General features: G+C 36.3%; 3 protein-coding genes across 4 annotated transcripts; 2 read left to right on the forward strand and 1 right to left on the reverse strand.

Moving 5' to 3' along the window:
• Nucleotides 1-58: 58 nt before the first annotated feature.
• Nucleotides 59-7,182, forward strand: LOC116297731 (adenylate kinase 8). The gene is made up of 17 exons (XM_031706012.2): nt 59-178; nt 509-590; nt 1,192-1,241; nt 1,516-1,602; nt 1,718-1,744; nt 2,134-2,202; nt 2,405-2,443; nt 2,760-2,802; nt 2,957-3,028; nt 3,825-3,939; nt 4,163-4,248; nt 4,360-4,491; nt 4,837-4,926; nt 5,176-5,317; nt 5,639-5,719; nt 6,241-6,298; nt 6,434-7,182. The coding sequence occupies exons 1-17, from the start codon at nt 95-97 to the stop codon at nt 6,617-6,619; spliced, it is 1,443 nt and encodes a 480-aa protein (XP_031561872.2). The 5' UTR covers nt 59-94; the 3' UTR covers nt 6,620-7,182.
• On the reverse strand, nt 7,096-11,433 carry LOC116297732 (negative elongation factor E). 2 transcript variants are annotated; one of them, XM_031706014.2, is made up of 13 exons: nt 11,323-11,433; nt 11,097-11,166; nt 10,930-10,997; nt 10,086-10,163; nt 9,520-9,588; nt 9,359-9,387; nt 9,007-9,044; nt 8,720-8,757; nt 8,563-8,632; nt 8,179-8,215; nt 8,016-8,070; nt 7,645-7,756; nt 7,096-7,325 (listed from the first exon to the last, which is right to left on the reverse strand). In XM_031706014.2, the coding sequence occupies exons 1-13, from the start codon at nt 11,392-11,394 to the stop codon at nt 7,255-7,257; spliced, it is 807 nt and encodes a 268-aa protein (XP_031561874.2). In that variant the 5' UTR covers nt 11,395-11,433; the 3' UTR covers nt 7,096-7,254. The 2 variants fall into 2 exon arrangements, with proteins under 2 accessions (XP_031561874.2, XP_031561873.2); XM_031706013.2 differs by having other exon boundaries at nt 8,998-9,044.
• A 283-nt stretch (nt 11,434-11,716) lies between these two features.
• Nucleotides 11,717-14,666, forward strand: LOC116297728 (uncharacterized). Its single transcript, XM_031706010.2, has 3 exons — nt 11,717-12,079; nt 12,619-12,816; nt 13,579-14,666. The coding sequence occupies exons 1-3, from the start codon at nt 11,749-11,751 to the stop codon at nt 13,692-13,694; spliced, it is 645 nt and encodes a 214-aa protein (XP_031561870.2). The 5' UTR covers nt 11,717-11,748; the 3' UTR covers nt 13,695-14,666.
• Nucleotides 14,667-14,989: the final 323 nt, after the last annotated feature.

Below are 14,989 nucleotides of genomic sequence, written 5' to 3' on the forward strand. Positions count from 1 at the left end.
GAAAGATTTTATTTTATTATGAGAAACAGCTGAGTGGGAATACGACGGGCTCGTATTGTTTATCGTAGCAACTGAATTTTCTTTGCAAGAAAAGATGGATGCCACTAAAAAACCTCTTCTTATTCCTCCAGAGTTTGCAAATTATGCTCAAAAACATGGTGTCTTTCAACTTTATGAAGTAAGTTTTTTTTTGGCTGTAATATTTCTCGTGCAGTTGTCCTTAAGATTTGCTAAATTGTTTGTTTTTGTTTTTGTCGACTGATTGCCATTTTGGCATTTTGACGAAGGGGACGAAAAATAATACTTTGTTATTTGTTTTTCAAAATAATTCTCATGGCTTTTTGCATTTTTAAAGTATAGTGATATGTACTTCGATTGGTAAGAGACAGGGATCCTAAGCATTGAATAGTTATTTGGCGCTTTTTTATTCATTTACTGTGTGCATGTAGTTTAGCAATGTAGCCAATGACCTGTGAACTAAAATGATATTTTCTTTTTGATTTGAAAGAGAGTACTGTCAAGACTGGTAGTAGAGCAACCAGCAGACCCACTGTCATCTATAATAGATATGCTACAACAAGAAGAAAATGGTAAAAGAATAAATCAAGATCAGTTGCCCTAAAAACTGTTTTCCTATCCAGATCAGGAGTCTTTTCCATGAAAATAAGTATTTTGTGTATGAGCCTCATTCAGGGAGTGTATGAGGGGAGGTGCTTGATGGGAGGGCTAATGCGGCACCCAGGGGCATACCCAGGGGGCCAAGGGGGCCTGCCCTTCCCTGACCCTCAAGCTGTAGAAACCTAAACATCTATGTAGTCACATGATAAGTTCTATTTACCAGTGTTCAGAAAACTGGTTTTGTTCCCCCTGCCTCAAGGCAAATCCTGACTATACTCCTGGGACCACCAACCCTCCTCTGGCAAACAGGGATTAGCTTAGCCTCCTCTGCAGGCTACCCCATATATTCTATGTTGGTATCCCTGTGTTAAATTATATGGCAGAGAACAACTAGAGATGAGAGAGGCGTCTTTTTTGTCCTCACCACATGAAGCCTGAGGAGCAAAAAGAGCCAAGGAGATGCCTGCGAGGGAGGCTAAGATTAGCTGTAGGTCTAAAAATCCTCATTAGTTTGCTAATGAATACTTACAGTACTATATTGTACCAAATCCTTTGTTCTTGATTATTCACCAGTTCCTCAGATCATCATACATGGGCTGCCAGCAGCTGGGAAAAGAACTATGGTAAGTCAAGGTTCAAGTTATAATGTGTAGTTCCAGAAATCATCCATACCCACCCCAATAGAGGAATATCCAAAGAGTAGGGGGATCAGAGAAAAAACAAAAATTACAGAGTTTGTATGGAAGAAAATTGGAATTTCTGGGGGGTAGGTGGGTGTCTTTAAAAAATTCCTCCTTGAGGGGGGTATATTCAATTTTTGGAGCTACACAATCACATTTATAGAATCAGAATCAAACTGTAGCTCAATATCAATTTACTAATCCACTTTTTTTAAAGGCTGCTATGGCAAGTAGTCATCTTGGTTGTGTACATATTACTCTTGAAAACTTGGTGGAAGAGTCAGACTCCAAGTCAGGAACAAAGGTAATGTAGATGTCAAGTGTTAGAGTGGGTTAACTGAGGTGTATTGAATAATTTACATCATTGTACATTAATTTATACATTGATTAATCATATTTTTATCTCCTTGATTGACCAGGCTTCTGAATACATGAAAGCAAAAGAGGTAAATAGCATTTTTGTTGTGCGCTATTCACCATAACTAGTTTTTGAAATAATAATGGTTTTGGCATTTCATTCTTGTGCACACCTGTTGTTTGCCTACTCATGCATGCAGTACCTTGTATCATTGGATTTGAATGTTGATACAATGAACACATACATATCGTAAGATTCACCCTGTAGATTTTTTGGACTTGGATAGGAGCCTGAAAGCTAAGGTTGATGAAATAAAAATATTGCCAGTGTTTTCATGCTTTGTTTCTTATTGACACCTTTATGACTGTCGCTGAAGGCTTATTGGTGATTGTTGTCTGTTAATTGTCCATTACACTGAGCCATGAGGCACATATATATCCATCATAATTTTATAATTTATTATTTATACTTTTTTAGGAAGTGCCTACACATATTTGGATCAATTTGCTGAAGGAAAGAATGGAGAGAAGAGATTGCATATCTAGGGTAAGTAATTAAATTTTGACTAATTTAAAATAAATATTGTGACCTTTAGATTCTTAATCCCATTTTATATGGATCATATTTCAGTAGATTTATCACATTATATGTTAAAATTATATTATTAAAATTATATATTGTTGTCTTCATCATTAACTTTTAATTAGTAATTGATTTATAATTTTAAATATTCTTTCATGTATTATAGGGATGGCTACTTGAGGGTTTTCCTAGAACAAGAGAACAGGTAAAAATATAATAATTAATTATTGAATGGCATCATTTTTAGTAATCATTTATTTAAATATTTTCTGAGAATGTGTAGTTCCAAAAATTATTCATACCCCCCACAGAGGAATTTTTTAAGACACCCCCCTACCCCCCAGAAATTCCAATTTTCTTCCATACAAACTCTGTAATTTTTGTTATTTCTCTGACCCCCTCCCCTTCGGAAATTCCAAATTCCTCTGTGGGGTGAGTATGGATGATTTCTGGAACTACACAATGATAGGATAGCATTATAATATAGTTACATGATCTTGATGAAGTCCACTTTTTTCCAGGCATTAGCAATGCAAGTTGAAGGAATTATTCCCAAGTACTTTGGTAGGTATAAATTAACACTATCTACCGTTCAGTACACTTATAAGATCTTGTTTATGATATATTTAATGGGTTACCTGTGGTGAGTCACTGGGGGGTAAAATATTCAATCAGTCTTTAAAACATTTCTAGAGTTAAATGAATATTATCTTTTTAGTCCTCCTCGAATGTCCAGATACGGTGCTGATTGAAAGAGTGATGGGGAAAAGGATTGATCCAGAAACTAATGGTAATTAGACTCTTTTGCTTCGTTATATTATGCACTTTTCACCATAATTTTTTCCCCTCTGGGTCTCATGTTCAATAAATTTTTTGAGGATCATTTAAAAAGATCATTTTTAGATTTAGATTTATCAATTAGGGGTTTTTCCTTATTTTGAGGGGTTTTCCCTGAGTTCTCTAGTTTTCCTCTCTCTGCAGTAAGCTACCTCACTAAATTCATTTGATCTGTGAGTTATCCATGTTCTAATGTTAATCATACTCAGTTGAATGTCAATAAATGAAAACGCCTCTAACCACTGTCATACCTGATCTAAAATCTATATGCCTGTATCGTTGTATCGTCTGTATCGTTGTATGTGTGGTCGTGTGATGTATATTAGCTGATCCTTTGAGAGATCGGGGGAATACATTGGATTTTGGATTGCTTAGATATGTAGCCCTATGGCATGTTGTGTATCGGTGTATCGCAATACGGGCAGCAATACAGCAAAAGTTGGGTCCTAAAACATGACACATGAAAATCTAATGCATTTACTACATTTAGGCAGCCGATAGATTGAATTAGAATTTTGAAGTTGATTTTGGTGGAGGGAGGAAAACTATAAGCCCAGAGGAAAAACCCTCAAAGCATAGAAGAGAACCAACAAACAACTTAACTCACATATAAAACCAACTCAAACCCAGGTCACCTTCAATGGTGCAAGGTGGTGCGTTATGCAGTGAACAAGCCACCAGTGCTTCCCAAACTGATACTCTCATCAATGCTATGTAATCATAACTAACAATCTGTTAATGAATTCTAGATGTTTATCACACAACATTTGATCCTCCAAGTGACCCTGACATTGTCAGACGTCTTGTTCCTGATTCTAAGTCCTCAGATAAAGTCATGATGCAGAGGTTGATGGAATATCACAGGTAACTCCTTCCTTCAGTCTCTCAGCCCTTGATCAACTCAATGTCCATTCTTAACTCCAAATGTGATAATATTAGAAATGTATTACAGGTTTTAACAGTGCAGACGTTTCACCCCATGAGCAATTAAGTGTGCATACAACATTATACTGTTAATAATTTGCTATGATATGAGCTGTTTAATAGTTTTTATTATCATTGATAGTGGATTATTATTGCCTCCTAGACACATTGATGGCGTTCTAAGTTGTTACAAGAAAGTCTACAAAGCTGTGAATGCTGACCAGCCAAAGGCAGATGTATTTTCACAAGGTAAATCTTTTGATTCATATATAATATCTTTACATTAATCCTATATAATTCTGATTTAAATGTATGAATCGAAAAATTATTTATTTATTTTCCAAACCTTTTTTCTTCCAGTGGTTGCTTACCTCAAGACTAACAATAGGTCCAATGCTCCACATACTCCACGTATCATCTTGCTTGGGCCTACTGGGTGTGGCAAAAGTGTTCAAGCCGAATTACTGGCAAGCAAATATGACCTTGTCAATGGTAAGTATATTCATGGAGGTTTGAAAGAAAGGGGAAAAAAGAGTAGAGGGAGGGAGAAGGGAGAGAGGAGGGGGGATGGAGGAAGGTAGGAAAGGAGGAAGGAGTGGAGGAAGGGACATTGGAAGAATGGGAAGGAGGGACAGAGGAAGGATGGCAGGGAACAAGGAAACAATGAAGGAATGGAGGGAGCAAGCTACCAAGCAAGAAGGGAAGGGTCAGAAGGAGGGAGGGACGATTGGAAGAGGGGTAAAAGAGAAAAAGAAAGACAGAAGTTGCAAGTACCAATTGAACTTAAAACTTGCATAACTGCAATTTTGATTTGAAATCTTATATTTTATCTGACAGTATCTTGTACAGAGTTGATCAAGCAGTGCCTTGTTGATGACTCCAAGATGGGTGACATGATTAAACCATATCTCGATAGAAAAATGCTAGGTAAGACAACATTCAAATAACTCGTTATGATCACGAACAGTGCAAAAGCCTTTTCACTCACTTCTAATAGCATTTTCTAGTGAGTTTGCATTCTTGCCAGGATTTCAAACCTACAGAAGTTGCTCACAAAATATCAGGAAATGTTTGCAGTTTGTCTATATTCGCACATGACATGCATGTTTCCAGCTGCATTTTCAAAATATAGACCTTATTTGAAGCTCTTGGCTATCTTTTTTTCTTTTTTTGCAGTTCCAGATGACATGGTCATCCAGTTACTCAAGAATCAACTAAGCAAGCTTGATGCTGTCACCAAAGGCTGGGTTCTTCATGGCTTTCCCAAGACAAGAGAACAGGCCGAGGCTCTGACACGGGCAGGATTTGAACCAAACAGGTGTGCAATATGCTTTACAGTTCTGAGTTACATACATGTACAGTGATGACGTTATAATGATGAATGATAATTGCATTGATGTGGTTGCCAATGTTGATGCAGATGTAATTACGAGGGCAGCACCTTCTCAGTTATTTCAAGACCCTGAATATTGTTCCAGCCGAGGCTCAACCACAACCTCCAGCACTGTCACCAGACCCATGTTCTTACTGAGGTCTGGGTGGGGTTGATGAAGATGATTGCTATGATAATGAAGGTGGTGACGTTAAAGTTGATGATGATGATGATCATAATTTATTTTTTTCACTCTTCTGACAACAGGGTGATTTTTATGGATGTACCTAATGACACAATACTTGAAAGAGTCACGTTACGAAGTGTTGACCCTGTCACGGGCGACCGGTGAGTAAACACTGGCTATGTAATAGAGTACCAATGTGATGACATCACAAAATTGTTTTTAAAGACATTTAGGATTCTGGAGACATTATCAGAAACTGCATGTAAAAAATATGTTAGAGTGTGAAATTTCAGAACCATTGAGAGAAAAACAGTTGTGATACAGGTAATTTAATATGAAAATATCCCCCTACATTTTCTCTTATTTGAGGCCGGATCTCACTTGATTGGATCCAATTCAAAATAAGAAAAAATGTATAGGGCCTTTTAGAGCTTAAATACCCAATATCTCCATTTCTCTAGGTGAGTGTACATGTAGGTAATGGTGTGTTCTCTTCAAATATGAACATTTCAAAACTGAATTGAAAAATTTTGATGAATTTCGATGATGTCACACTTCGGTACTCTATAGTTGCAAGTCATATTGAAATATCCTCACTCTACTATTTCCCCTCCATCTGTCATCCTATAGACATCATCATTATTCTGTAGTTTACACTATCTTATGTATTTCTTTTTTGTAGGTACCACTTAATTTATAACCCTCCTAGATCGGAGGAAGTCAGAATGAGGTTACAGAGGGTATGTTCTCTTTTGTTATTGATAAATCCATTCCTTTTAAACCAAGCAGCATATGTCATTGTAAAATAAATTAAACTTGTCTATACACGTATAGCTGTGCAATTATTTAATACTCTCAATACTTTTTGTTTTCAGCGTGTAAAAGATGAAGAAGACTCAGTCAATGCAAGAGTTGCACAATACCAGGCATACATAGATGAAATATCAGAGTTCTATGAAGACATTGGCCAACATATCAATGCTGATCAGGATATCCACACTGTGTTGGAATGTATAGAGAGTATTATTGTCAATCCTTTGCCAAGAAAAGACGAAACATAAGCCATCCTCATAACACTTTTTTGGACCTTGTATAAATTTGATTGACATTTCCTTTGCATAAAGCCAAGCAGCCAATAATTGTTTAACAATTGGATTTTGGATTTTGAGGAGTTACATTACAATTCTCATTATGTTTGTCACTGTGTGGTGGCTCTCTGGGAGATTGGAAAGGAGGGAAAAGGGGAGGAAAAAGGGGAGGAAAAAGGGGAGGAAAAAGAGGAGGAAAAAGGGAAGGAAAAAGGGGTGGAGAGAAAGGAGAGATCTTCTTTCTTCCCCTTTTTTCTTTCCTCCCCCCTCCCCCCTCCCCCTCTTCTTTTTCCTCCTTCCCAATCCCCCAGAGAGCCGCCATGCAAGCTAGTCTTCCTGTGGTTAAACAGCTACAAAAGCAGGAGAACCAGGAGCTAGGATACCATAAGTCTGTGGTCCCATCTAACCTTATACCATCCAAGACATTTCTAAATGAGAGACTTTTAAGCTGAATGTTATAAAAGTTTTAATTGTAAATACTTCAAGCTCATATTATTTGTTACATTGTTTAGTGTACAATAAAAGGTTGTTACCAAGGATGCCATTTTTTTGTTGTTGTGAGTACATTGGGATCCCTGTGGTGTTTGCCACAGGTATCCCAATCCAGATTATATGTCCTCATAGCTTATCAGTTGTCTTGCTTCTGGGATTTGGGATTGACTTGGCCCACCTCGTCCATCTGCCATATCAAATAATAAAAACGCTAAGATAATAATACTTTGAATTCCTAGCCAATAAATGATTATTGTGTTACGTCAATATAACTCCTTCGGTCAGAGTCAAGCAGATTAGATTTCATTTGATTGGCACACCCCACTGTCACATAAATATGAGGACTTCCTTTCAACCAATCACAACATGTTGTGTGAAAACACGGAACATATGATCAGATTATGCTAAGACATGACATCATCATGGCAATGGCACGACTATAGCTTGATTCTTTTACAGTCATATGTAACCCATATAATATGGCACTCTAGCACAGCTGCACTCACCTCTACTATCGAAAGGCTGTCCCCTACCATACGAGTGAGAATCGTCTAAATTACCCTGCCGCCGTGCCATGGATACTTTCATGAAAACATGCGACACTTTGAGACCATCCATCTGGAAGGATCAACAACAGCAACAACAACAACTCAATTATAATGGCAGATTCATCAAGAGGAAAGATGCAGGGGATGTGCAGCCCCCTCCCCCAGATAAGCTGATATAGTTATAGCTATTCAGTAATGATTTCTAATGCACCATTATTGGACCTGCATTGAATCCACTCAAATTTAAGAGGGACTATTTTATAGAAATCAGATAAATAACGAGGTACAATAATTATTATAATTATAATAAATATTCTTGAATATTTTACCTCTTCAGCTGCTTTTTCTGCTGCTTCATATGAATCAAATGTCACAAAACCATGGCTGAAAATTAGATAAGATTAAATTCTTTTAAATTAAATAATTATGCATAATTTTTTAAAAAACTATTTTTTTAGGCATTAGCATGATAAAATGCCAAGATTGACATACCATTTCTCCTTTTCAAAATGTGTTCTCTCTACTTTTCCTGAAAGTTATGCAATCAAATATGACTGAGGAGGGATTTATTATAGATAAACCATTCCAAGAAAGAGTCGGAAGGGTAGTGAATGGGGTTTGAGGAGGGTACACAGTCATCATCATCATCTTCAGCTTTTGTAGCAACACGAGTCCCATAAGGCCTTTAGAATGTTTTCAGTGTCTGTAATATATATTTTTTGTGTGTGGGAGTGGGTTATTAGCCCTGAGGACCTAAGCCCCCTAATCTGGGGACCCAGAAGCTGTTATTCATCTGACCTCTCCCTCAAATCTAATCTGGCTTTGGCAATTAACCTATGGTTACAGATAATATCCATATGCCAATCATGTGCTTACCAAATTTATCAAAGCTAGTGTTTAGGATGTTTTCAGTTAATCCAACAGCCTTGACGAAGATAGTTTTTCCCTAAAAGAAAAATAACCATTTCATTATAAGCATATCGCTTACTAAACAATCTGCTCAATCAAAAATAAACTTATTATGATGCCTTACCCTTTTCCTTTCACGATCATGACCATATCCTCTGGAACCTAAGATAAGTTAAAAATAAGTTAATTTGTATTCAAGTGTATTCTTGTTTATAGTATATTTTATAGTAAAAGATTCGTGTCCACAATGTTTGAGAGTTATTTGGTGGTTGGAGGAAGTGAGGTACACCACTCAGCACCAGAACTATAGCTTCCAGTCCCATATATTATTATATTATATACAATATATCATTCAGGAGTCATTGAGTCAACCCCTTCCCCTGAGGGTAATAGAATACCAACCATAGTTACCAGAGTCTGATGAGCCTCTTCGTCCTTCAGGAACAAAACTAGTCAAAAAATGCAAGAAAAATATAGAATTTGTTAGCTTAGGGCATGGCTAGCTCACAGTTCAAACCCTGAAACAACCTCTGGGCTGATCTAAGTCAGGGCACGGCTAACTCACAGATCACCTAAAACATCCTCTGGGCTGATCTAGGTCAGGGCACGGCTAACTATCAGATGAAACCCTGAAACAACTTTTGGGCTGATCAAAGAGGTCTCAACTGGGTCAGTTTCTATACATTTCATTGTATTGGCCCAAATGCCTCAACGCGAAAGGCAAGAAAGTGTAAGTCTAATAACTACTATCATTGTCCTTTACCTGTCATAAAGGTTCCTGATTTGTGGTTTCTAAAATAATATCCAAAATACAAAATTAATTACACTACAATAAAAGTAATAATAATAATGATGATGATGATGATGATGGTGGTGATGATTATGATAATAATAATAATAATAAAATTTCGCATATTTCTTTACCTGCGAAGTACTTGAACTTGATGACTGGTTAGCAGATTGTTGGTTAGAGTTGGGACCTTGCTGGCCCTCCTAAGATTATATTTACAGTAATATTCAAATAATTAATGATAACTTTTTTAATTCTACAATTAAAGGTCAAAATGAAGAACTTTTTTACTCTATGGTCAGTCTCAATAATGTATTGAAGAAATAGAAAACGCGTGCGCGTGCAATGTGCTCTCATAAAGCACGTGCTCCAAACCAATCAGGACGCGACATTCATAACAGATATTTTATAAATTGTATTTAGTTAAGTTGGCATTCAAATCATATTTTCCTGATCAGATTATAGCAGGGTGTTTTTCAACACAAACTTATTAGTTGCAAGCTGTATATAACAAAAAACCTTTAACATATTAGCAGCGATAAACCAAATTCCAACAGCTTTACACTTACAATCACCAAGTTAGTTAGCATAAAGTTAAACTTTTCGGTAATAATTTGTTTATTATTTTGATTGCGAAAAGCAGATTTGAAGTGAATACTTAATATATAAGTATACTTGAATTTATTAAATAAAGTTTTACCCTGAGGCTAATTCTTCTGTTTTCTGACTTGGTCCTTTTGAATTCTCTGTGAGTTGGATCTTTCTTAATTTTCACAGTCTGGAAGTATAATAAAAGAAATACCAGATATACATTTTCAGAAAGAAAATGGTGTGATTAGGCTATAATGTATAATGTATGGCAGAGGGGGGGCAGGTGAAATTTAGGGGGGATCGGAAAAATTTTTACCAGTAAAATGGGGAGGTTTGAAATTTTTTTTCAGAGAATTGGGGGGATGCAAAATTTTTAGAAGAAGCTACGAGAGATTGCCCAGGGGGAATTGTTATTTTTTGGGGGGACTTCAAGGGGGGTCTTTTTTGTCATTTAAAGATTCCACCTGCCCCCCCCCCTGCCATAGAGCAAACTGTCAAAACTCTAAAAAAATTATAAAGCAGAACAGAAACAGTGCTCAACAGCAACACTTTGCAACAACAGCAGAAAATATTTGCAGCAGTAGCAACAAATATATCAACTACAACACCAACAACAGAAAACAACATGAACAAACAGCAGCAACAACAACAGCATCAGCAACAGCAAACGACAATGACAGAAAATAGCAACAATAGACCTATTGCAGTGTTTTCCCATTTCAGTCCATGTGTCATTCCCTTGAGAATAGGATACTTTGTTTATTGAGTTGTATCTATATTCATGTGTCTTTTCATGCACAACTAATAAACAAAAAAATGATACTCTAGGGAAAGTTACGTTTTCTGTAATGGGAAAATATTGCACCAGGACGAATTAGGTCTAAATAACAGCAACAGCAACAACGCACAAGCACCAATAATAAAACCAACGACGACAGCAACAACATACATACCCCAGAAGCAATAAGTTTCTTTGCTATTTCTTTAGCGTCTTCTGGTGGATGTACTGGTTCAGGAGCAGCTTCGTGCAATAAAAATGTAAAACAATTTTATTTCCTGCAAATAAAAATGTAGAAACATAGCAAGAAAAAAATTTCCAAATACTTTCTTGGTATCGTACCTCTCTTTATCCCAGGTTTTGCAGTCTTAATTGCTTCATTCTTTTCCTTTTCTTTCTGTATTGCTCTTTTCTGTAAGACAATTTATAATAGAAAACACATGTAAACTTTTTGACTTTCAACGACCTTCGCGACTGATGTTTCTCATTCCTTGAGATAGAACTCCAAAACAAGAAGCCAGATAACTTCATTCATATCTTATATTTCTGTTTATATATGATCGATTACCTTTTTCTTCAAGAGAGCAAACTTTTTTAACAAATATTCTTCAACTGGTGTCAAATCTTTTGGAAGAACCATTCTGCCATCTTGTTTATGAGCCAGCAAGCATTACCCAGAATACAACTCAAACGTTTCCTTGTAAAACCTAATAGAAATCCATTTTCCATTGGTTAGATTCACACGATAGCATCTCAAGTACAAAATTAAATTTATCATAAATTGATTTTAAAGAAATTCTCAGAACGTTTTGGTTTTAATTTCTTTGGGCTACAAATTTCATTAGTTTCTTTATTAGGGCAAAAATATATGTAAAGCTCTAAATCAGTAAACATTGGTTTTAACCAATCGTTGAGGATCTTCTATGTATGTTTTAACGATTGAGCAAAACAGGAAGTAATTTCTGTATTAATCATTTTCTAAGAAAAAGACAAGATGGACGGTTTCGTTGGAGACGAAGACGTATTTTGGAGCTTAAAAATAGAAGTTTTACACGATATGAGAGATGAATTAGCAAAAAATCTCTACCCAGATAAATTTTTCGCCTATTTTCGCTCGAAGCGTATCTTCGATGCTGATGATTGTGAAAACATTACTGCTGAAAGAACCCGGAGAAAACAAGCGGAGTTGTTCCTCGACGTCTTAGAATCTAAAGGACCCGAGGCTTTTGACGAGTTCTGCAGATTTATAAATAAAAACAAAACGCAGATTTATCTTCTGCAGAAAATTTTGGACAAATTTGACCAAAAGAAGGGAGAGATATTGGGTAAGTTGAGGTCACTTTGGTTACAACTCAGAGTTTAATTTCATGATTGAATTTGAAAGTGATAAATTTAAAACACTGACTCAAGACTTTATTGAAACAGTCTAAGGCCTAATTTTAGCTATGACTTGGTAATTTGAGCCAAGGAATCTGAAACTTATATTTTTGGGGGATTTTTTGGGGAAATTGTTTAGGTAACAGCTGTATGATGAAGCTCCTCCCCAGCTAAAATTTCCTTGTTTAAGAAAGGAAATTTCTTTCTTTTGGAGGGGGGGGGGGGGGGGTAGTATTTAAGACGTCTTTAGCAATCCTCCTCCAACTCGCTGCAGGCCCATGCCTTCATAAATCCTGATTTATATGGCTCTCCACAAAGGATAATGATTGAGAAGAAGTTTGAAATGAATGAGAATACAAGATCCTTTGATTGGCCCTGAAGCCTTGAATGTTCCATCTACACACTTCTCCACCCACTACATCCCCAGAATATAACATTACCTTGCATTTAGTTAATATTTAATTTTTTTCAATTCTTTATATACCAGAGGATCATCCAAGACGATATAATTTATCTGATTTGGATATGGATGACAAGGTACCCACAACAACAACACCCACTGTAGTACTCATGCCACCATCTTTTACCCCAATACTTCCTGGTCCGCCAACTCCACCAGACGAACTACCTGGTGCATGTGGGATGTCCACTGATGATGATAATACCTCAACCACAACATTATCAGGTGAGTTGTTTTATAAGAACAGTGTGCACTATCTGTCATTGCTGCACTATGTTCTGGGGGGGAGGGGTACTCCCATTATGGACTATACAGGTCTGATCCACTGAACAGGGTATGGTTTTTTGAGCTTCTTATTATGAACAGGGTATGCAATTTCACTCAAGTTCCAAGTTCTTCCTGAGTTTCCTGTCACATTCAGGGTTTCTACTTTCGTATTGACCGAAACTGGTTATTATGGTTATTGAAAAACAATGCGCGAGATGACATGATAATTGAAACAGGAACTCAGTGCAATAAATTATATCTTTTGTCATAAACAGGGTCTTCAAATTTGAGTTTTTTGTCATAAACAGGGTACCCCTTTCAGAATCCCAGCAGAACACCCCTACCCAAATTCTGGCGGAGTACCCCCCAGGACTATGTGCTGTTTTATGTGTCCTTGATTAGTGTTGACACCTGTAGGACACTAGAAGTTTAGACACATTAATACAGTTATTGACTGAATTGTTTCTTTAATCTGAGGTGGGGAGGGTGACTCCTTAGCAACCCAAAAGACTTGTCACAAGAGAGGGTTTAATGGATCGCTTGCCATCAAAGAAAATTTATATGGGGTAAAAAGAAGACTTGAAAATAAGTTTTTTGTAAAACTCCTTTAACACTTCCAGGGGAACACAGCAGCCTTTTGCTTCCTCTAGCTGATACTTCCCTTTTATTCATATGTAATTTACCATTCAACTTATAAGGAGTAATTTCTTCATTTTTCAGGAAATTCTGTGAGTCAACCTTCGACAGCTGATGCAACCTATCCTGGTCCCACCCCTCCTCCATATGCAGGGCCTGAAGCCAGGCCAAACACCCCACCTCCTCCCTATACAGAATAATATTTATATCTAAGAAATACTTGAAATAATGTAATCATGATGAGTAGTTTTACAAGACTAATAATGCTTCATTCGATAATCAAACATCCCATATATCCCACACTGTAGGGACTGACTTTTCCTATAAATAGTTTCAAATAATAATATTGTACATAACTCCATAAGATTTTTTCTTAACTAGCTTTGATTAAAAATTTAATCTAATTTAAAAATTTTAGAATCAGTTTGTTACAAAAGTTTTATATTTCTATCTATTGTATTTTCTCATATTGTAAGAGCATAGAGACATTAGTATTATGCTCCAAATACTTAATATGGTAAAAAGCAGCATTGAAATAAAAATGGATTAAATAGCAAAAGAAAAGATGAGAAAGTTGTGTTAATGACCATGAGCAAAAAAAATTGTTGATTTGATAATATTACAATGATATTCTTTGATATTTCAATTATATTTGTTTGATAGTCTCCTTCACACAGTTCCTGGCGCCATCTTGAAAGGTAGCCGTGCCTTTGCATTGAAGCGAGACGAATGGTGAGCTTGCAATGACAGAGACATGTGAATAATTCTCCAAGGTGTTAAAAAAAGGTCTCTATCATTGCAAGCTCACCGTTTGTCTCGCTTCAATGCAAAGGCATGGCTACCTTTCAAGATGGTGCAGGGAACTGTGAAGGGGACTATTGCTTGTGGAAACTGTAAAACCTCAGAAAACATTGTCTTCACCACACTCCAAAGATGTTGGTAAAATCTCAAAAATACTAATAAAAGTGTTTGACTGTTGGTGGATGGCTAGACGATGGCTAGACAATAATCCATATTTATTGTAAACACATAGAGTTTTTTATATGTGTATAAGAACATTCTTTATTATTACTATTATTATTATTTAAAAAAAATTTAAATGTTGATTTAGTGCAAAACTTTTGTCAAAAATTACCAGTTATGAATATTGAAATAAAAGTTAGAGAATAAAAGCTGCAAATTTGGCGTAAAAACTGCTTTTACGATCCGCACGATCCAGATAATCGAAGTCCAGTCCATTCCAGCTATGCGCGGTTCCGGATTTTCCAAAAAAAAAAACTACCAAAATTCAGAATCTAGAAGGATAAATCAAATTATAGACGTCGTGCACGTTTTTGCTATACATTAAGCTCATTTACATCCTTTCAAAAGCTGAAAGTTTGATTAATTTTTTTTTTAATCGATGCCGGAGTTCATAGACCTTCGCGTCCATCAATCATTCCTGGTTTTATAAGAGAAAAATGAGTTCGATTCAATTAATTAATATCAACGCAAA

Source organism: Actinia tenebrosa, unplaced genomic scaffold (genome assembly GCF_029948245.1).
Source record: "Actinia tenebrosa isolate PJP-AT-01 unplaced genomic scaffold, QUT_ActTen_1.0 PGA_scaffold9__36_contigs__length_13948895, whole genome shotgun sequence".
Lineage (NCBI taxonomy): Eukaryota > Metazoa > Cnidaria > Anthozoa > Actiniaria > Actiniidae > Actinia > Actinia tenebrosa.

Coding starts and splice junctions, on each gene's coding strand:
- LOC116297731 (XM_031706012.2), top strand. CDS start 95: ATGGATGCCACTAAAAAACCTCTTCTTATTCCTCCAGAGTTTGCAAAT. Junction 2,203..2,404: donor GAAGAGATTGCATATCTAGG/GTAAGTAATTAA, acceptor CATGTATTATAG/GGATGGCTACTTGAGGGTTT. Junction 3,029..3,824: donor GATTGATCCAGAAACTAATG/GTAATTAGACTC, acceptor AATGAATTCTAG/ATGTTTATCACACAACATTT.
- LOC116297732 (XM_031706013.2), bottom strand. CDS start 11,394: ATGGTTCTTCCAAAAGATTTGACACCAGTTGAAGAATATTTGTTAAAA. Junction 8,633..8,719: donor ATGATCGTGAAAGGAAAAGG/GTAAGGCATCAT, acceptor TTTTTCTTTTAG/GGAAAAACTATCTTCGTCAA. Junction 8,216..8,562: donor CACTAGCTTTGATAAATTTG/GTAAGCACATGA, acceptor CATAACTTTCAG/GAAAAGTAGAGAGAACACAT.
- LOC116297728 (XM_031706010.2), top strand. CDS start 11,749: ATGGACGGTTTCGTTGGAGACGAAGACGTATTTTGGAGCTTAAAAATA. Junction 12,080..12,618: donor AAAGAAGGGAGAGATATTGG/GTAAGTTGAGGT, acceptor TTTATATACCAG/AGGATCATCCAAGACGATAT. Junction 12,817..13,578: donor CTCAACCACAACATTATCAG/GTGAGTTGTTTT, acceptor TTCATTTTTCAG/GAAATTCTGTGAGTCAACCT.